At 43.0% G+C, this 23081-nt stretch overlaps 1 protein-coding gene across 2 annotated transcripts in view; it reads left to right on the forward strand.

The window, feature by feature from the left end:
* Positions 1-23081, forward strand: part of ANTXR1 (ANTXR cell adhesion molecule 1) — a 258255-nt gene that overhangs the window by 101671 nt on the left and 133503 nt on the right. For both annotated transcript variants that reach the window (XM_061432860.1, XM_061432861.1), the window contains 2 exons: positions 20035-20104; positions 21601-21679. In XM_061432860.1, the coding sequence (XP_061288844.1) occupies positions 20035-20104; positions 21601-21679 (149 nt within the window). The remainder of the gene's footprint in view (positions 1-20034; positions 20105-21600; positions 21680-23081) is intronic.

The raw sequence follows: 23081 nt of genomic DNA on the forward strand, positions 1-23081 counted from the left end.
AGGAAATACTACCCCTCAACCAAAGCACTTGACCCAGATTTTTTTCATCTGTGTTTTACCAGAATTTAAGGACAAATGATTCATATCTGATACATATTCTTCTAGAGAAAAGAAATAGAGCAAAAGCATTTTAATTCACTTATGAAAATTATGTAATCTTGACTTTTTAAAAACTGGACAAGACACTAGTAGTAGAGTATATTTGAAATCGATTTCTTTGATGACAAACATACAGATAAACTATTGGTAAACAAAAATCCAGCAATGTATTTAAAAAGGACCAGGATAAGTAATACCGTTTAAAAAATGAGAGGGGAATTTTCCTCTCACATAGCAAATTTTTTGATGCCAAGAAGATATTAAAATTCACTATCCATTCCAAATTTTAAAAATACATACTTTTTTAGGGACTTCCCTGGTGGTCCAAGAATTGCCGGCCAATGCAGGGGACATGGGTTCAGTCCCTGGTATGGGAAGATTCCACATGCCAAGAGCCACTGAGCCCATGCACCACAATTACTGAGCCCACACTCTCAAGCCCGAGAGCTGCAACTACTGAAGCCCAAGCGCCCTAGAGTCTGTGCTGCGTGACAAGAGAAGCCACCGCAGTGAGAAGCCCGCACACCTCCACTCCAGCATCAGCCCCAGCTCTCCACAACTAGGAAAAGTCCACATGTAGCAATGAAGACCCAGTGCAGCCATAAATAAATAAATAAAATTATATTTTTAAAAAGAAAAGAAAAAATTCACAGGAAAAATAGAGCAGCAGCATATAGACTCTAGAAAGAACTAAATTTAACCAAACTGTAAAGACATATAGGAAGAAAGTTAAACAACTCTGTGAGGGAAATGAAGACAATGTAAGTGAATAGAGAGCCAGTATAGACTCATGGCATAGAACACACACTGGAACCAAACCACCAAGGAAAAGCACCCTGGCTCTGTCTTAAAGCTTTTTGACCATGGCTGGTTACTTAACTTCTCTAAGCCTCGATTTCTCCAGCTGTAAAATGAGAATGGCAATAATAGCACCTCCGTGGTGGATCCCTATGATATTTCAGTGTAATAATTAGGGCCCAGAACAGGGCCAAGCATGCAGTAAGCAGTCGATCAATGTTGGCTGATAGTATTAATTTATTATTATCATTATCACTATTATTCAGTGGAGCAGCAACTGAGGATTGTAGAGACATCAGTTGTCTTCAAATTAATATTTACTTTTACTGCAGTCCCAAGGAAAAGTCCAATGGGACTTTTGAAGTTAACAAAATAATTCTAAAGTGTATATGGAAGAATAAACATTTAAGAATAGCCAAGAAAAATGTGGAAACTTGCCCTAGCCCATTTTAAGATGTATGAAAAAATCTGCAGTAATTGAAACAATGTATGACTGGTGCCCCAAAAGGCAAACTGAATGTTGGGACAGGAAACACGAAGTCCATAAAGACAGCCAAACACTTCTATGAATTTAGTATAAAATAAAGTGACCTTTCTAATCGGTGGGAAAAGAGTAGATTATGCTTTTTGGTATTGAGACAATTGGCTAACCCCTTGGAAAAACAATTCAGTTCAATTTTTATCTCACACTTTACATCTAAACAAATTCCAGATGAAAAATTTAAATGTGAACATGAAACTATAGAAGTTTTAGAAGGAAACAAAAATAAATATTTATATAATTTTCCACAGGGGAAAATCCTTTTAAGCATAACTCTGAAAGGAGATACCACAAAGGAAAATTTGAATGGTTTGAGTACACATTTTAAAATTCTTTAAACCTCCCCCCTTAAAAAAATCTGAAGGGAAACAGAAAACCTGCTAAATTATTTTTAAGATGTATAACAAATAAAGGGTCAATAACTTTAATGTATAGATAGGTCTTAAAATCAGAAAAGATGAGTACATCAATGGATAAAAGATAGGAAAAAGAAATTTACAAGAAAAATAATGGCAAATAAGAATATGGTAAATGCTCACTGTAGTCAAGGAAATGCAAATTAAAATAATCTATCAAACTGGTAAAGATTAACAGACATACAATGCCAGTATTGGCAAAGATACAGGGGAAGAAGTGTTTTCATTCATCATTAGCTAGAGACCATTAAAGATCACTAAATCTTTTGGAAGGCCATTCCTGTTTTGTTTTGTTTTTTGGCCGAGTCACACAGCTTGCAAGATCTCAGTTCCCCAACCAGCGACTGAACCCAGGCCCAGCACTGAAAACCCGGAATCCTAACCACTAGGCCATCAGGGAACTCTCCAGGAAGGCCACTCTTAACAAATCAACTGCTTTTGTACATTTTTGACCCAGAATTTCAACTTCAACTTCATCAAAGGGAAATGCTAGAGAATGTTAACAAAGACTCAGCTGCGAGATGTTCATCATAATATTGCTTTATGTTAGCAAAAAGGAAAAAAAGAGACAGAGGGGGGAGGAAGGAAGGAAGCAGAGAGGAAAGCGAGTAAACAAATCGAAACATCTAGGTGGTAACATAAATGTTTTACAATTGATGGTGTGTTATATAAATTATATTCATGTTTAAATAATTAATATTGTGAGAAGGAAGAGTAATTACCTATGTGGGGGAAATGTTAACAGTACTGCTTCACATGTCGAGAATAAGTTATGAAACAGTGCCTTAAAGCTGCTCCTGATTTAGACACATACAATTATTTGCAGAGAGAGAAATGTGAAAGACACACATCCAGATGTTAACAGTAGTTACCTCTGAATGAGTCCACTATGAGTTTTTACTTCTTTCTATCCATCTAAGTTTTCTATGATCATATGTCCCTTCTGTCATAAGAAAAAAAAGACAGTTATTTAAATTTTCATTTTAAAATTCTTGTTAATTATTTAGGCCAAGCATGCATCTTAAGTGTAGCATTCAGTTGGTTCTCCAGTTACCAGGCTGAACTACTACTCCTGGCCAAGAAAGTATCTTGGAAATCTTCACACAAACTTTATTTATTCTGGCTACACTTTTTCCTACTTCAGTATTCGGTGTATTGTGCCACGAAAAGATCCACTTTCAATTGGAAATCCACTTGTAGAGAGATTAAAATGCTAAAAAGGATACACTGAGGTAGGAGCTGAGAAATGACCCATTTTAAAGAACAGTAAATAAAAAATGGATGGTTTTACTAATACCATAATGAGAAACTTGTTAGACTCTCCTAGTGTTGCATGGAGACTTACGAGGTATGACCAGAAACAAAAGAAACTGATTTTTAGCAAACTTACTAAAATTCAGTTGAAGGGCCATGTGAAAAATCAGCCTCTTGGTTTTATAGGCACATTTCTTTTCTGATGCAGGATTTTATTTCTTCAATCTTATTCACAAGGCATAGCTCTGGTTCACTTTTGGTTCACTCTCAAAGAATAAAACATTGCCCCCTTTGAAGATTTTTTTTCTCAAACTGAACATCAGTCCTGAAAGCAGCTCTAAGAGAGTTTCAGAGAGGGGCTTCTTCCCAAGGGGATGAGAGACTACACTCACTCAAATATAGAAGTTCCAGTGTGTTTGTTTTTATAAATCTGTCCAGTTATCCAGAAACTATACTTTATCTTAGAAAACATCTGGTCCTCAGGACTGCTTTGGGCCCCTTAAGGAGATCATCGAAGTGCACCTATGGTGACAGCTGGGGAGAGAGAAGGAGAAAAATTTCCCGAACAAAAGCCTATTGTTTCCTTTCTCACTGGTTGGAATGTTGCATCTATCAGTCAAAGGTACCTAACGCAATTTGGATGCATCCTTACTTAGGGCTTTGATGTCGTATGAAGATAATAGGATGTCACTTTGTGCAACTCAGAATTAAATGATACAAAGGGACATCTTGTCTCATAATTTTTTTTATTGGAGTGTAGAGTGTAGTTGGTTTCCAATGTTGTGTTAGCTTCAGGTATACAGCAAATTGAATCAGTTATACATATACAAACATCCACTCTTTTTTAGATTCTTTGCCCACACAGGCCACTGGGCTTCCCCAGTGGCTCAGTGGTAAAGAATCTGCCTGCCTATGCGGGAGATGTGGCTTCAATCCCTAGGTCAGGACGATCCCCTGGAGAAAGAAATGGCAACCCACTCCAGTATTCTTGCCTGGGAAATCCCATGGACAGAGGAGCCCGGTGGGCTACAGTCCATGGGGTCTCAATGAGTCAGATGCGACTTAGCAACTAAACAACAACAGGCCATTACAGAGTATTGAATAGAGTTCCCTGTGCTATATAGTAGGTTCTTATTAGTTATCTATTTTATATATAGTAGTATGTATATGTCAGTCCCAACCTCCCAGTTTATCCCTACCCGCCCCTTATCCCCTGGTAACCATAAGTGTCTTTTCTACATCTGCGCTTCTACCTCTGTCTTATAAGTTCATTTGTACCCGTTTTTCAGAGTCCACCTATAAGTGATATCATTAGGATATATGACTTTCTGTGTTTGACTTACTTCACTCAGTTTAATGATCCGTCCTCCACTCCTGCTTCTTAATCAGGCCTCACATCAGAATCCCCCACTGTGATCCAAGTAATGACAATTACTGATTGTGAGCACCTGCCTGGTTTCCTTCCTAAACCAGCTCGTTTCATCCTCCCAGCAGCCCAGTGAGGGAGGAGTTACTTGTACCCCCTTGGCTGACAAGGGAACTGAAGCACAGAGAGAAACTGCCCAAGGTCACCCAGGTGGCCAGAGGTTGGGGCAGTGTGGACACCAGGCGGTCTACTCCAGAGGCTCTTGCCCGCTTCTCTATGTTGCTTCTTAAACACCGATCCCCACAGGTCCCCGGGTCCCTGATCCTGAATGCCCACATCACTCTGACACGTGCCTGATTTGAAGACACTGATTCCCACGGCTTCCCCTTACTGTAGAGACAGGAAACCTCAGCTCCGAGAGATTCAGCTACTTGCCCAAGATTGGGTTTGTTAGTCAAGACTTGAGCTCTGGTTCAAAGGGGAAAAAAAGCCCTGAACCAGGGGACGAAGAGCCCAGGCTTTAGGTCAGTTTATGCAGCTGATTGTGAACACGGGGAAGCCACCTCTTCTGGTTCCCCAAGTGGCCTCTCTTTCTTACACTTTACGAGCTTTCCATGTATCTGCTCATGTTTCCCTTTGCCCCTGCTCTCAGAGGGAGTTTGGGTTTCGCCCAGTTGTTTCTGAAATGGCTCCTACCAAGACTGTGTTAGTCCATGTTTCTATCTTTCAGATCCAGACAAAAATATAGATAAGTGGAAATTTACTGCAGTTTTGCTTGGTCAGACAAAAACCTCAGGAATCTGGGATGAGGTGGTGATAAAAGAGAATTTGCCACCAGATGTAACCAACTGGTGAAGACTTTCATTTAGGGGCAAAAGAGTTTCTTCCAGGGGCAAACTGACACAAAGTTAACTACAGCAGTGCCTGACAGATGGTCAAACTTGGCATTGCCCCGGTTCTACCAAGGGTGCAATTGCTGCCAAATGAAAACTGGAAGCTGCCTGCGGACTCTGGCACCCAATGAGCTTCTTTGAAGCATGATTAAGAGAGATTTGCTTGTGAATGTCCCTGAAACTGCTGTTACCCTAGTCCTGTTGTCTCAATAGAGGAAGTTGGCACCCCCTCTATTCTGTACCAGATAACTGGACTTTTGCAGTGCCTTTCCTCATGGAGCACTACTCCTTTGTCATTTCAGTGGGACGACGGAAGAAACAGTGGTTAACAGAAATGGACCAGACTTATGGGAACTCCAAGGAGGCTAATAAGCTATGCCCCCTTCAAATTAGCATTTGAAATATGTTAAATATTTGCTCCACATTCATTCAGAGGAAAAGTTGGGTGCTTCTGAGGGAAAGGAAGAGAGCGCTACTGATGTATCTTTCCTTCGAGCGGTTCAGCTCTGGCCCCTAATATGCACAGCACAGCAGCTTAGTGATGTCCACTGTGACTCAAGTGCATGCCTGAGGTCTGCTTCCCACCTCTTCTCTGCATTTCCGTATTAATTTGTGTTCTTTAAGAGCAGTCAGCATTTGCCATAGGTCATGGTCATGATCCTGTGATAGATAGTGATAGTAATAGATAGTCGCTCTGTCGTGTCCAACTCTTTGCGACCCCATGAACAGGGTCACCAGGCTCCTCTGTCCATGGGATTCTCCAGGCAAGAATACTGGAATGGGTTGTCATTCCTTTCTCCATTGGATCTTCCTGACCCAGGGATCAGATCTGGGTCTCCGGCATTGCAGGCAGAGTCTTTACCATATTTTAATAGACTTGTCCCTCAATCCCAATTCCAAAGGTAAACCCGTCCAAACCTAATTGTGCACAGCTGAAAGACTTTGTGTCAGTAGACACATACCTTGTGCATGAATCCTAAATTGTCTTCCGCCAAGTGAAAACAAAACTTTAAAAAATATATTTCTTAGCAAATTACAGCTGTCTCAAGGGCACCAGTTTTCTGACCTCAAGCTTACAAATTTTTTAAAGGTTGATGCTTTGCTTATAAGATAATTTGTTAGTTTTGTAAATGTCAACAGTCAAGAATTTTTGGTCTAGATTTATTGAGAGGAGGAAACATTTTGCCAGAGCCCTGAGCCCCATTATCTTCATTTGGTTTTCTTGCAATACCTAAATCTGTCCCTATTAACTTTGGATAGAGATGATGCAGAAGACTACAACATTATGTGCAGTATGATTCCAATTATGTAAAAAATAATATGCATAGAAAAAATTCTGAAATAGTATGCCCCTAAGCATTAACAGTGTTTGTTACTGGAAGTTAGGATTACCAAGGATTTTCATGCATTTTATATTCTTCTCTGTATTTCTCAGACTTCCCACACTCACCATGTATTACTTTTACAGTCACTAAAAATAACAGTAAATATGAGCTGAAAATAATTTACATCCTGAGAAGTCAGACTAGCTGTGCTAAGGACCAGTTCTAAAAGCTGGAGAGTTCTGAGGCACAGAGATCAAGCCCCCAAAAGACAACCTAGTGACCAGCAGGCTGCTGGCTACTATCCCTGGGCTTCTCTGGGAATGCATTCATGGTCCCTCACCCTTTACTGCCTCTCCTTCTGGCGCCATGATGTAATCTTGATCCTCCTGTAAACAATGTTCAAGATAACCCACTTCATTTTTTTCCAAGACTGCATTCAGCTCTCTGTCCTACACTGGTGTTTGTAGGTAAGGTGTTCTGATTGCAGCCTTCCCACCCATATCCTCAGAGCCTCAGCAGCAATCTAATCCCCACTTCTGGAGCACCCCCATTTCAGTTGTAAAGCCCCACCCAGCAGAGTGGCTCAGGTGCCACCTACCACTAGGCAAACCTGGACCCATCAAAGCCTGCATGGAAGAATTTACCAAAAAAACACTCTTCTTTACTCTAACCAGATGCCTTCCAATGGCCCCCAAGCTGTTACTCCCTCACCCTCCTCTATGCATAATCATTCAACACCTCTGAACTTTTCTGGACATTCTGTCAGTACCCCAGGGGGAACTGTGAACTACCTAGTAATATCTACAGAACCCTCTACAATGGGCCAAAACCATGTGTGAAAGTGTTAGTCACTCAGTTGTGTCAGACTCTTTGCAAACCCCATGGACTGTAGCCCACCAAGCTCTGTTGTCCATGGAATTCTCCAGGCAAGAATACTGGAGGAGGTAGCCATTTGCTTCTTCAGGGGATCTTCCCAACCCAGGGATCAAACACAGGTTTCTTGCATTGCAGGTAGATTCTTTACCATCTGAGCCACCAAAACCATGGTAGATATTATACCAAGATTTCTAACCTTGGTACTACTGACATTTTGGGCCAGATAATTTTTTAATAAGAGGGAGAGGAATGCCTTGTATTGTAGGCTACTTAGCATTGTACATGGTCTCTACTCACTAGATGCCAATAGCACTTCCCCTCTGGTCTGACAATCAAAATTGCCTCAAACATTGCCTTTCATCTCCTGAGGGTCAAAACCACCCCCATGCAAGGACTGCTGCACTGCATACGTGTCCACATGTGCTATTAGAATAAATGAATGCCTTCTTGTCATACCTACACTATATAGCCTGACACAACCTAGGAAATAAGTTCTGTAGGACCTAGTCAGTTTATATATACCCTCACATCATGTGTTGTACAGGTACATCAGGCTATGAACCCAGAAGTACCCCACTTTAGTAGTCACAGTTGACATATGTCAAGTGCTTATTAAGTGTTCAGTATTTAATCATATCATCTCATTAAATGAGTGAGTATGAAATGACTATTATTGCATCTTACAGGTGAGAACTCTGGGTTATGGATAGGATTATACAGTCTGTAGGTAGCAAGCTGTGATGGGGCTCCAGCCAGAGACCAGGCTATTCATGTGCTCATGGTTCCTACTCTAACCTGCCCAGAGAACAAAGAAGAAAACCAAAAGGTATATTCTGGACACCTTAACACAGAGGTACTAGGGAAATAGTCATGTATAGACCCAGGAAACTTACCTGGAACCTGCTGGCCAAGCTCATCAGCTGATCTCATAGTAACTAAGCAGTGAGGGCTTCCAGAGAAATCTTGCAACAACTCCAGCCCAAGGGATGGGTGGATAGATATGGGTCATGTCTGAGGGGAAAAAAATAGTGACCAGCCTGGTTCTGCCATATTAAAGACATGAGAGAACATTATAGCAGATGTGTATGTTCTGAGGATCATTCCCAACTTGGCCACACCCTCCTGTGCTTCACTACTGGCTCTTCCCATTCTGTGTTGACTCTTCTCGTTGCTCTGACCACAGAAAACCATTGTTTAGCCTTTCCAAGTAGAAGCTTCCCTCTCCACTTTGAAAATCCATGCTGGGTCCCCTTCTGTAGAGTTTAATGACTTCTATCAGGAGAATGCATAGGTTTGTTACCAAACCTGTCTATGAAAAATCTTCCAGTTCAGGGTCTGACATGGAGTTCACAGGCCTAATAAATAGCTTCTTTCTACTCTAAGCAATGGATCCCATTTAGCTTTACAGTAAGACCCTCACATTTGTGAATTTTCATTGCACGAGTCCCAGTAGAGCAATCAACCACCTCTTTTCTGGCTGGGACCTCAGAAAGCTCAAGACAGATGCCTTGAATTTCATCAACTTGGAGTCCTGCAGAGTATCATTTTATTTCCAGTTTTTGCACAGCATTTTAAAAGTCTAATTTTTTAAAAGCTGGTTACTTTTCAAGTCAGTGAAAAGGTAGAAACATTTAGTCTAGCCTGTCTTTTCTCCCTTCATTCAGGGACACATTCCCCAACCAGCTGATAATTTGGTGCTGAACAGTTAGACTTGGCGCAGAGATGCCACAAAAATGCTCCCTAGACCCAGGGAAGATGGGGAGAAAGAGCAGGGTGAGCTCATTCAGTCCCTAACCTCCACTCTTTTGTCACAGTAGGAATGTAAACCCTACTTTGGAGCTTACATCAGCTTTTGGAGGGTTTCAGCAAGCTCCCCTAGATAAGACTAAGAGTTATTTTTCTTGTCCTTTTGGCCAGAAATAAATATTTATATCAAGAAAGGATTGCCAAGACTTGGAAAATATTTCAGTTATTTAATCAGCCCTTTAAAAGGATTCACTGTGATTGGTGTTTGAATTAGCTAATAAATTTTAATCTTGGTTTTATTCCAACTCCATTAGACAGTCACCAACTGCAACTAAGAATTCTGGAAACTTCTTAACCAGTCTGAAAAAAATTACATTGATCTGAGATCAAAACCGTTATACACATTTGAATGTATGGTTTTGCTGCTGCTACTGCTACTAAGTCACTCAGTCGTGTCTGACTCTGTGCGACCCCAGAGATGGCAGCCCACCAGGCTCCCCCGTCCCTGGGATTCTCCAGGCAAGAACACTGGAGTGGGTTGCCATTGCCTTCTCCAGTATGGTTTTGAGATATGGGTTAATTATAATAAGTCAGGGTCTCCCAGAAGACACTGGAACCTTATCACAGAGCTTCTCAACCCTGGTTGCCTCTCATGGAAGACAAGCCTCCTAACTTTATTCAACCTCACCCATGGAGAATCTTGACTTTTGCCTCCACAGCTGTCAGACTCAGCTCTGGGTATACTTCAGGCCATATCATAAAACTAGCTGTGAGAGTACGACAATATAAAATGACTAACTAGTTTAAATTATATCTGTAAAAAAACTAGCTGAGTTGACTATGGGCAAGTTATTTCAAGAAAACCTGGGTTTGATTTCCAGGTCTTTTATTCATGTTACAACACTAACTCAATTAACCAACTTCTTTGAGACTCAGTTTCCCAAATTATAAATTAATAATAATAATAATAATAATGTCCAATGAGACCATAGGTATATCAGTTCAGTTCAGTCACTCAGTCATGTCCGACTCTTTGCGACCCCATGAACTGCAGCATGCCAAACCTCCCTGTCCATCACCAACTCCTGGAGCTTGCTCAAATTCATGTCCATCAAGTCAGTGATGCCATCCAACCATCTCATCCTCTGTCGTTCTCTTCTCCTCCTGCATTCAGTCTTTCCCAGCATCAGGGTCTTTTCAAATGAGTCAGCTCTTCACATCAGGTGGCCAAAGTACTGGAGTTTCAGCTTCAACATCAGTCCTTCCAGTGAATATTCAGGACTGATTTCCTTTAGGATGGACTGGTTGGATCTCCTTGCAGTCCAAAGAACTCTCAAGTCTTCAGTACCACAGTTCAGAAGCATCAATTCTTTGGCACTCAGCTTTCTTTATGGTGCAACTCTCCCATCCATACATGACTACTGGAAAAACCATAGCTTTGACTAGACGGACCTTTGTCGACAAAGTAATGTCTGTAATGTCTCTGCTTTTTAATATGGTGTCCATAGGTATATAGTGTTACACAAAATCAGTATAGATTAGGTATATATATATATGTATGTATAGGTATAAATATATGTGTGAATGCATAGGTAAATATATATGCCTGTGTGTGTGCACATATATACACACAAAACACAGTCACTAAAACTTTTCATTTTCCCAGGAATTTCTAATAAAATCACATTCTTTCTCAGATGGGACTCAGACCCAGCCAAAACTCAGACTGGGACTTGAACCCCCAGTTCCTGACTTGGGAAGGGACTAGAATCCATTGTGTTTTAACTGAAACTGTTTACCTGGCATCCAGACTTAATGAAGCTCAGGTTCTTTTGCCACAGAAAAAAATTCAGCATGAGGTAGAACAATAGGCTAAGAGTGAGTTTATTAGCATAAGATGCTTGTTAGAAATACAAGCAGGCAGGCAAGGGACTGCAGCCCTGAGAACAAAGAGGGCTATATTTTTATAATCAAAAAGTAGGGAGGGGAGAAGACCACCTTCTTCCTCATTTTGGAGTAGACATCAGGCTTATGTCATTTAGTTTGTCCCTATATGGTTTAACTGATACTGTCATGGTGCTATTTAAATCATATGTATATTAGCAAAGGTCTTCCCTTGGACTGCAAGGAGATCCAACCAGTCCATTCTAAAGGAGATCAGCCCTGGGATTTCTTTGGAAGGAATGATGCTAAAGCTGAAACTCCAGTACTTTGGCCACCTCATGCGAAGAGTTGACTCATTGGAAAAGACTCTGATGCTGGGAGGGATTGGGGGCAGGAGGAGAAGGGGACGACAGAGGATGAGATGAATGGATGGCATCACCAACTCGACAGACAGGAATTTGAGTGAACTCCGGGAGTTGGTGATGGACAGGGAGGCCTGGCGTGCTGCGATTCATGGGGTCGCAAAGAGTCAGACACGACTGAGCGACTGATCTGATCTGATCTGATCCCTTGTGGCTCAGTTAATAGACTCTGCCTGCAATGTGGGAGATCTGGATTCGATCCCTGGGTTGGCAAGATCCCCTGGAGGAGGGCATAGCAACCCACTCCAGTATTCTTGCCTAGAGAATCCCCATGGACAGAGGAGCCTGGCAGGCTTCAATCCATGGGGTCACAGAGTCGGACACGACTGAGCAAAAGGGTGATGACATATACTAACACATGTTGATTAGTCTTAGGTTTTGATATAACATGCCCTTCATTTACCCTTTCACCTAAATTCTTGTCTTGGCTACATGCAGAAATACCAGTCTTCCAAGGACCATTAACTCCCTGACTTCAGGTAACAAGATTCATATCTATTGTCTTGTGTTATAACTCTCAGGATTTGTGGCTTGACTGTGCCTGGCACTTGAATGTGCCTGGTCTTCCTTCAAGACAGAGTAGATTGTTGCTAGGTGACTGGATTCTTTTCTTGACTGTTCATATGCTCTCAGCAGTCTCCCAAACTCCCTTAAAATTCCCTTTCTATCTTTAATCCCCTAGTGGGATTTCTAAACTATTTAATTATCCTACTCTATTCTTATCACTAATGCCTAAAAAAATGTTTGATAGAACAATGTAATCAAGCAATTAAGGCATTTTGAAATTTTGAATTTTCAATTCCTCTGATTTTAAACCACACATTTAGTTTACAGTCCATTTTAAAGGCTTGGATACCCATGTAATAACATGAAGTAACATTTACTATGGACGGAGGTTCGTGACATTGTACAGGAGACAGGAATCAAGACCATCCCCAAGAAAAAGAAATGCAAAAAAACAAAATGGCTGTCTGAGGAGGCCTTACAAATAGCTGTGAAAAGAAGGGAAGTGAAAAGCAAAGGAGAAAAGGAAAGATATACACATTTCAATGCAGAGTTCCAAAGAATAGCAAGGAGAGATAAGAAAGCCTTCCTCAGTGATCAACGATCAACGTAAAGAAATACAGGAAAACAACAGAATGGGAAAGACTACAGATCTCTTCAAGAAAATTAGAGATACCAAGGGAACATTTCATGCAAAGATGGGCTCAATAAAGGACAGAAATGGTAGAGACCTAACAGAAGCAGAAGATATTAAGAAGAGGTGGCAAGAATACACAGAAGAACTGTACAAAAAAGATCTTCATGACCCAGATAATCACGATGGTATGATCACTGACCTAGAGCCAGACATCCTGGAATGTGAAGTCAAGTGGGCCTTAGAAAGCATCACTATGAACAAAGCTAGTGGAGGTGATGTAATTCCAGTTGAGCTATTTCAAATCCTGAAAGATGATGCTGTGAAAATGCTGCACTCAATATGCCAGCAAATATGGAAAACTCAGCAATGGCCACAGGACTGGAAAAGGGCAGTTTTCATTCCAATCCCAAAGAAAGGCAATGCCAAAGAATGCTCAAACTGCTGCACAATTGCACTCATCTCACACGCTGGTAAAGTAATGCTCAAAATTCTCCAAGCCAGGCTTCAGCAATATGTGAACTGTGAACTTCCAGATGTTCAATCTGGTTTTAGAAAAGGCAGAGGGACCAGAGATCAAATTGCCAGCATCCGCTGGATCACTTAAAAAGCAAGAGAGTTCCAGAAAAACATCTATTTCTGCTTTATTGACTATGCCAAAGCCTTTGACTGTGTGGATCACAATAAACTGTGGAAAATTCTGAAAGAGATGGGAATACCAGACCACCTGACCTGCCTCTTGAGAAACCTGTATGCAGGTCAGGAAGCAACAGTTACAACTGGACGTGGAACAACAATCAGGTTCCAAATAGGAAAAGGGATATATTAAGGCTGTATATTGTCACACTGCTTATTTAACTTATATGCACAGTACACCATGAGAAACTCTGGACTTGAGGAAGCACAAGCTGGAATCAAGATTGCCGGGAGAAATATCAATAAACTCAGATGTGCGGATGGCACCACCCTGATGGCAGGAAGTGAAGATCTAAAGAGCCTCTTGATGAAAGTGAAAGAGGAGAGTGAAAAAGTTGGCTTAAAGCTCAACATTCAGAAAACGAAGATCATGGCATCTGGTCCCATCACTTCATGGGAAATAGATGGGGAAACAGTGGAAACAGTGACAGACTTTATTTTGGGGGGCTCCAAAATCACTGCAGATGGTGATTGCAGCCATGAAATTAAAAGACACTCACTCCTTGGAAGGAAAGTTATGACCAACCTAGATAGCATATTAAAAAGCAGAGACATTACTTTGCCAACAAAGGTTCGTCTAGTCAAGGCTATGGTTTTTCCAGTAGTCATGTATGGATGTGAGAGTTAGACGATAAAGAAAGCTGAGTGCCGAAGATTGATGCTTTTGAACTGTGGTGTTGGAGAAGACTCTTGAGAGTTCCTTGGACTGCAAGGAGATCCAACCAGTCCATCCTAAAGGAAATCAGTCCTGGGTGTTCATTGGAAGGACTGATGTTGAAGCTGAAACTCCAGTACTTTGGCCGCCTGATGCAAAGAGCTGACTCATTTGAAAAGACCCTGATCCTGGGAAAGATTGAGGGCAGGAGAAGGGGACGACAGAGGATGAGATGGTTGGATGGCATCACCGACTCAATGGACGTGGGTTTGGGTGGACTCCAGGAGTTGGTGATGGACAGGGAGGCCTGGCATGCTGCAGTTCATGGGGTCGCAAAGAGTCGGACACGAATGAGCGACCGAACTGAACTGAACATTTAGTAAATGTTTCTTGAGTGCCAAGTAATGTACTTCCATGCACTCTTTTAATCCCCACACAGCCTAGTGCAATGATGTCATCATTACTGTTCACAGATAAGGAACTTGTCCTCAGTCACACACTAGTCACAGGACCTGGGATTTGAACCTGCATCTGTTTGACTCTGGAGTCTACCCGGCACTGTAACCCCTGTACTCATCTCCAGAGCTGCTCAGATCCCAAGCCTGGGTGTCTGATGGTTTGGTTTAAGGACACTTGTTGATCCCCAAATCCTGATTTAAGTCAAGTTTCAGTTTGATTATCAGACTGTTGTAAGACAGATGCTTTGAATTCACCTATGTCATGGGTATGCACTGAATTTGGAACTATCTTAGGTAAAAAGCAAGGACATTTATATTTATAGATCATCCAAAAATTCCCTTAAGGCCTGGTTTCAACCCCCTCCCCTCACTAATTTCCTCCCAGCTTTCCTCCGTTTCCCCCGCCCACCTGGTACTAACAAGCGGTGAATGGCCGCCAGTGGACAGAGGACCAGGGCCCTCCACCATCCTCCAAAGTGGATGTTGCCCCGTAAACATCACCACACCAGTGGTTCTGGCAGAGGTGGCCCTGAGGTTGGCGTGGCCCCTGAGCCAAACGTAGCCCAGCCAGAGGAGGAAGGCTTTGGGCCCTGCTTCCCAAGTGGACGTTCCAGGAAGGAGTCAGATGATCAGAATTATGGAAACCAAATGGCCCTCCTTTGTTTAGAGAGAAAGAAAAAAAAAGAAAAAAATCACTCATTTTTGTGGTAAAGTGAAACCAGCCTCCAAACCAAACAATCTCTCTCCGAGCCGAAAATGCCAGCTCCCCAGAGCAGGCCCACAGCCTGGGACTCCGATGAACTGGTGGGAGGCGGTGCCACCGCCTTCAGCCACGTCTCCTCAGGCTTCTCAGCGGCGAGGGTCTCTTCTGCTCTGCTCCTGAAATCGCTGGTCTCCCAGGCAGGAAAAGAAAATGAAAGGAGGGGGAAAGTGAGAAAAGAGTCTGCTCGACCCAGGCTGACCAAGGCTAACCGAGACAACCTCCACCTCTCCTGCCTTTCCTGTTGGGAGGGAGCAGAAGAACTGCTGGAAGAGCGCAGGGGAGGGAGCCTGGGCCCGGACGTGTGGTTGTACTGCGCCCCCTACCGCTCCCCCCGCAGAATGCAGCCAGGAGTCACAAGGCCTCCTGTGGCCGCGCTGTGGTGGGCTGGTGGCTCCGTGGGCAGGACCCCACACTCCCATGTATTACTAGAGCATGTGCAGCACCCAGAGCAAGTAAATATAGGTTGTCATTGGCCACGCCTATCCTGGGCTTTGTTTCTCCTCTAATACGAGCTTTTCCTGGAACGGAGAGGCCCTTGGTGTGGACACTGGGGAATCCAGTCCTAGTCCTGGCTTTGCCTCTGACTTGCTGTGAGATCATAGTTTACTACAGCCTCTCTGAGCCTCCATTTTGCATCTGGAAAATGAGCCTAGTGAGTCCTGCCTTGCCTTGGTTCCCAAGGTCATAGTGAGAAGAGATCAAGCCTGGCTTTTATCCAGAGGTGGCGGCCAGACTGCCCACGTGCTGATGCGAGCTCTCCTGTGTAACACTTGGCAAGTGTCTCCATCTATGTCTGTTGCTCACCTTTACAGGAAGGGAATAGGGACTTCCTCAGTGGCCCAATGGTTAAGAATCCTCCTGCCGGTACAGGGAACACAGGTTCAATCCTTGGTCCAGGAACTAAGATCCCACCTGGCAAGGGCAGCTAAGCCCATGGGCCAAAGCTAGTGAAGCCTGCGGGCTCTAGAGCCCGGGCTCTGCACCAAGAGACGCTGGCATAAGAAGCTGGAGCATCGCAACTAGGGAGTAGAACCCACTCACAAATAGAGAAAGAAAGCAAATAGAGAAAGCCTGCGCAAAGCAACCAGAACCCCCTTCAGCCAAAAATAATTTAAAAAATAAAGTAAAGGGAATAATATAGCCTTCCCTGACAGCACTACTGGAAGGTAAAATGGTTATGTGATGTGTGTGATGACTTAGAGCACACAGCATGCCCCAAGTCTCACTGTCATCATCACCATCATGGACAGAAAAGCATCTTGAAGATAACGCCCAGTTCAAGCCCTGTGTGATCTGCCTCTGTTCTCATAAGCTTTTAATTGTTCTCAACACACTTACTATTCTGACATATTCCATAATCTGCCAGTGTCTGCGGGCTGTGTGCTCAGTCCCATCTGACTATTTGTGACCCCATGGACTATAGCCCGCCAGGCTTTTCTGTCCATGGAATTTTCCAAGCAAGAGTATTGGAGTGGAAATCTTTTTCCTACTCCAGGGTATCTTCCCGACCCAGGGATTGAACTTGCATCTCCTGCGTCTCCTGCATTGGCAGGCAGATTCTTTACCATTGAGCCACCCGGGAAGCCCAGTCTGCCAGCATTCATTCTAAATATGAGGGGAAACTCCAGTATCTTCCTGTTACACTTAGGAAAAGTCCCCCAAACCCACCATGATCTACAAGGGCTTGATCAGCTGGCCCTGCTGCCTTTTCTAGCCTCGTATTTTACCCGCTGTCTCACTGAAATCCAACAGCCTTGTCAGCTTTCTCCTAGCTCCTTAAGACCTGGGCTGCTTCTTGTCCCAGAATCTGTGCAGGTCCACCTCTTTGCCAACCCATTTCCTCTCCACCTGGCCTCAGGTCTCAGCTCACAGAGCCTTTCCTCAAGGAAATGTTTCCTGACCTTCCAGATGAAAGTCTGCCCCCTGATTCTCCTTCTTTGTACTGAACACAATTTAATTAAATAGTAATATGTGTAATAACAGTATTTTTTTGTGCTTTGCTGTACTTTCCTCATGATTTCTCCTCCTCCAGAACTCCTGTTCACTCAGCAAAACCCAATGTTCATTGTATTTCCTATGTGAAGCCCTCCCGCAAACAGCGTTACTCATTAGAACTCTAACTGAAGTTTTGATTTAGTAGGTGACCTCTGTCTGGAAGGTGTAAGAGTGTCTGCATTTTGTTCTGCTAATTATCCCTTCTCCTTAGGCTACAGACCCAAAGAATAACAGGAAATAAATGCCACTTATTATTAGCAAGTTCAATATCTGATGTTCCCCAGGACATAGATCTTGGCCACATCCCTAATTCCAATAGATAACTAAAACACTGGCCATTAAAAAAAAAAAAAAAAAGTGAGAGGCTTTGTCTATTGTGTTCAGTTCCAGACCTAGCATAATGCTTGGCACATGGTAGACATTCAAGAGAATATATTTTTAATAAATAAATGTTTAAATAAGCAACAAGGCTATATTGTACAGCACAAGAAAATTTAGCCATTATTTTGTAATAACTTTAAATGGAGTATAATCTATAAAAATATTGAATCACCATGGTATACACTGGAAACTAATATAGTATTATAAATCCACTCTCCCTCAATTAAAAAATCTTGTACTGAAGACTAAGTAAATGTAGTATTTTTACTGCTTCAAAAAATTGAATGTGTTTAATAACTATCTCCCCTGCAACTTCTATAAAATCCATGAAAACAGAGACCATGTTTCTCTTCTAAAAGCCTGTGTTTCTAGTTCATAGTAGGTCTTGAATAAATATTTGTTGAATGAATGACTTGGAATAATCTCCCTACCTTTTCACCACTTGAAGGTCTCCCTAGACATCAGGGGAAACTGTAATTGGCCATCCCTTTTTCCTCCTTCCACGGAGACTCAGTGCTTAGAACTCAGATGTGTCCTCCAGCTCCTGTCTCATGTGGGTCTGGTCCTTAAATCCTATCATGGAGGGCACGAAGCTTCCTAATCTCCACTCAGGCAAGTGATTAGTGTCAATTGCATTTAAATGTCATTAGAGATATCAATTTCCTATCAAATGCAACAGCAGCATAGCATCCTTCCATTACACATGGATTCCTTTCTGTCTTGTAGGCATTTATATTCACAACTTGATTAAAGGGGCATATTTATTCATCTTCATATCACCTACAGTTCCTACTACAATCTTTTGAACAAAGAATGCTGAGTTCCCAATAAATGTTGAGTCATGAAAGAATGGCTACCATATGCTGAGTATAGTAACTTCTCAGCCCTGCTTCTGGCCCCAGAATCTGAGATATGATGAAGTTTTTAAGGAGTTCCAGATTAAAGCTGCTTAAGTTTTTCCCTGGACATCCATTAGGATAAGAAAAAGAAATCCCCCAGCTCCAGATTCCTCCCCCGCTTGAATCCATCTTTCATAACTACATTGGCTAAAACTTCCAAAATCATCACTTCAAGTTTTTCTCCAAAAACCTCCAAAGTTCTTTACATAGCCACATAGGCTTAGGTCCAAATCCCTCGGTCTAACTCAAAGAACTTGGACCAAACATTTTCCTATACTGATCTTTTCAAATCCTCCTTGTGTCCTACCCTGGAGCATCCCTTTTGTTTGCTCTGTCTTTGCTGTTTTCCATTTCTTCCACCAGGAATGCATCTTCCCATCTCTCCCCCAAAACTCAGCTGCTGTTATGTTCTCTGTGACCTTATCATGTCACCCACCTAGAGGGAGCTGCTCTCTGTCTTCTGAAGCCAAATGATGTTTTGGCTTAGCTACTTCTTGTATGTGTCAGCAATTTTTTTTTTAATTGAGATATAATTAGTTTCAGGTGTACAACATAATGGTTCAATATTTTTATATATTGTGAAATGATCACCACATTAAATCTAGTTAACATCCATCACCACACATAGTTATAATTTTTTCATTTAGGATAAGAACTTTTAAGATTTACTCTTGTAAACTTTCAAATCATGCTGTACATTGCATCTCATTACTTATTTATTTTATACCTGGAAATTTGTACCTTTTAACCACCGTACTCATTTCACCTACCTCACCTACCCCTGCCCCTGGTAACAACCAATCTGTTCTCTGAATCTGTGAGTTCTGTTTTTGGTTGGTTTTTTTTTCTTCTCCTTTTTATATTCCACATATGAGTGAGATTATACGGTGTTTGTCTCTCATTGTCTGACATTTTACTTAGCATGATGCCCTCAAAGTCTATCCAGGTTGTCACAAATGGCGAGGTTTCCACTTTTATGGCTGAATAATACTGCATTCTACACACATATGCCCTAATTTCTTTATCCATTCATCTGTAGATAGACACTTAGGTGGATTCCCTGTCTTGGCTATTGTATCAATAAACAATGTTGAATCAACAAACTTTTCCCATGAATATGACTCCTCTCTCAAACTAGACCTAGACTTGAAGCTCCCAAGGATCAGTCTAATACCTTCTCATTTCCCCTCGGTTGTGCCTGGTCTGTGGTAAAAGCTCACTCTGTGTGCTCACTGAGACTCAGTTAGAAAGCATTCAGGCAGAAGAGCTTGCATTCACTCTAATGGATTTTACAACTCAAGTTTATATTTCAAAACATCACGGCTTTTCTAGTGTCTTCTAGGACTTGGTTGATGGTCTGCAGGAGGCACCAAATATGAAATTATCAACTTGCCTCACTCCTCTTAATCCAGTGACTTCCTTTTTACAGATGAGAAGCCCTTCACTGTGGAAGATACTTATTTGCTGTGTCCAGCACCTATCTTAAAGGAAGTTGGCATGTAAGTTTCCACCAGCAACTAAACCCCACAGCCAGGGAAGTGAGAGGAGGTGGGGGCGGACAAAAGGAGAAGAGTCTCTCTTCACTGTCATTATGGAACCTTTCTCTAGACTCCTCCAGATAATGATGGTGGTGCTATGACTGCAGTGAGCTAGGCACTGCATCAGTGTTTCACAGAGGGGACCTTGATTCTCCCAAGATCCACTGTAGCCTGCCAGGCTCCTCTGTCCATGGGATTCTCCACGCAAGAGTACTGGAGTGGGTTGCTATTCCCTTCTCCAGGGGACCTTCCCCAAACGGGTCAAACCAGGGTCTCCTGCATTGCAAGTAGATTCCTTACCCTCTGAGCCATCAGGGAAGCCCAATGAACCATCGCAATCTTACAGATGTGCAGTCTGTAGCAGAGAGAATTTAAGTAGCTTGTCGAGGTCACATAGTGAGTGGAAGAGTATGAGTTCAAAACAAGGTCTGTCTGGCTTCATCACAACTACATTTCTAGAAAGCTCTCAGGCTGCCCAAAGCGCTGTCGTAAGAAACTCAGAAAAGAAGCTCAGCAAGGCTAAGTGATCCACAGCTGATTCAGGACCCTACAGTCAGACCCTCTGAGGCCATGTTCAGTGTTCCTCCGTGTCTTCATCCACACTGCCCAAGCCTCTGTGAACTAATTTATGGAGAAAATCTCACAGTGATGCATTTGTGATAAGTGCTAGTGAGATGAGATCAAAATATTCAAGAGAAGGAAGAGAATTAGCATCCTGAGCAAGAAAAGAAATATGCAGGGAAACAGACAAGCAGTGTTGGTGAGAGAAAGAAACTAACCTCTCTGTAAACACATCTCTAACAGACTGAAGACAGAATGGTAGCTTTAAGGAAAAATGCTACACTTGTTCATCTGAATTCTGCTTTCAATCGTTTGTTCAAATCACAAAGCCTCCAAATCTAGTTGCCTGACATCAGCTCATGATGCCACTGATTCCACAGACTAGCCCTGTGTCCATGCTGCAGAAGGCAAGCTTGTGTCTCAACGAGCATCTTCTAGATGGGAGGAAATAGAAGGCAGGTTAGCTCATGTGCTGCTGTACCTTTCTGTGTTGGCTGGGTGGTAACAAACCATCACCATCAGAATCTCATCACTGAGACTCCAGATAACAATTGTACAGTTTCTAGCTTAACCAGTTCATCCCCCGCTGATTTGGACCGTTTGTTAAGACTACCTCTTCCTACCTACTACAGTGTGGCAAGTAAATTAAACGGGAGCAGCCTCTGCCCATTCAATTCTATTTGCCATGATGTAAGAAAGGCTGGATACACTGCCTTGCTGCACCAGCTGGGTGTATCCTGACATCTCTCTAGGGTGTTAGAGATGGATGGGCCCCTGGAGAGCATCCTCCGCGTTTTACAAAGGAGCCAGCTCAGAGGGTGGTTTAGAATGGAGCCCCCGGGGCCCTGTGTGTCTGCACGCCATGCTGAGTATCCCTGGTCCCCGTGTCGTTGCAGGAAAGCCGCACTTCAGGTCAGCATGAACGACGGCCTCTCCTTCATCTCCAGTTCTGTCATCATCACCACCACACACTGCGTAAGTCCCTGCCTTTCCCTTGACCGAGAACATCACTGTCATCCTCATCTCCCTGGCGAGTTTTTTCCAGTTTTGCATTCTGTTAACTGAGCTTTGACTCTGGCACTGCGAGGCCAGCCTTTGGCCACCTCAGGGGCTGTACACATGTCAGGAGTGTATCAGGAAGGCCTGTGCCTCCCAGGTTCCCCGTTTCTGTTACTAAAAGTGAGACCTGGACACACTGGCATGACCAGACGGTACGATGGGGCCAGGGCCTGTGCAGTATGGAGTGGGGATGCCTAGATGGACTGGGTTTAAGAGAAAATGCACAGAAGGAATGGCACAGTATATACAGAAAACCCATCTTAGGGAGTTTTTCCTCTAAAAGGAAGCAGGGGGGAGGTGGGTGGTGCAGTAGCTGAAGGAAGAGGTGGAGTAAAAAGAGAGGCTTTTATTTAGAATTGGAAAAGTTGCCACTTGTTAATATGCTTGTGAAAATAATCCAGGGGAAAATGGAAAATTCATGAAGTGGGAGAGAAGGGGAAGGGACCTTGGCCCATAGGGGTAGTGAGGCAGAGGGCAGACTGTATCCTCTGCCAGCTCCTCTGATGCCCCATCTCTGGGTCCTTCATGGAAGGTAGTATTCATTTCTGGCTACCATGAGATCACCTGGAAAGCTTTTTAAAAATATGGCTTCCCTGACCAACTGGGACAAAGTCTGTGCAGTGGGCCCCAGCTTTGGTGGGTTCAGAGCCCCCTTGGGAGTTCTCTTGTGCAACTATGGCTGGGAACCCCTGGGTTTATGAGGTTGCTCCCACTGTCAGTGTCTTGGAGCTCAGCCCGTCAGAGAGCAGTCAGGGCTTTGTTAGCTCATATACAGACCTCAGCTCCTAATATGAACATTTCCAAAAGGATCTTTGTTGAATATTCAGTTTCTATTCTACCAAATGCACTTTTCCCATGAGATTGCTCTGCATGCTAAGTCACTTCAGTTGTGTCTGACTCTTTGCGACCCTATGGACTATGGCCCACCAGGCTCCTCTATCCTTGGGGACATGCCCTCCTCCAGGGGATCTTCCCAAGCCAGGGACTGAACCTGTGCCTCTTATGTCTCCTGCATCGGCAGGCAAATTGGAGACTTCTTTACCACTAGCACCACCTGGGAAGATCACTCTAGAGACTAGCATTTTGTGACCTGCTGGCCAACTTAGACAGGTACCTTAGTTACTTTCCAGCTGGCCTTTGGAGGGCATGTCGTTAGAATCCCTCAGTGATTGGGGTTTGTGTCCTTAACACTATCCAGGTGGATGAGGGAGAGCAGGCAGGCCCTGGAGCTGGACAAGATAAACATAAATTGTTTCCTGGAGGAGCAGGAGGCCAGGCCTCACAAGGGACGATGCACCCAGCTTCCCCAGTTGTCCCT

The sequence above is a fragment of the Bos javanicus genome, chromosome 11 (assembly GCF_032452875.1).
Source record: "Bos javanicus breed banteng chromosome 11, ARS-OSU_banteng_1.0, whole genome shotgun sequence".
Lineage (NCBI taxonomy): Eukaryota > Metazoa > Chordata > Mammalia > Artiodactyla > Bovidae > Bos > Bos javanicus.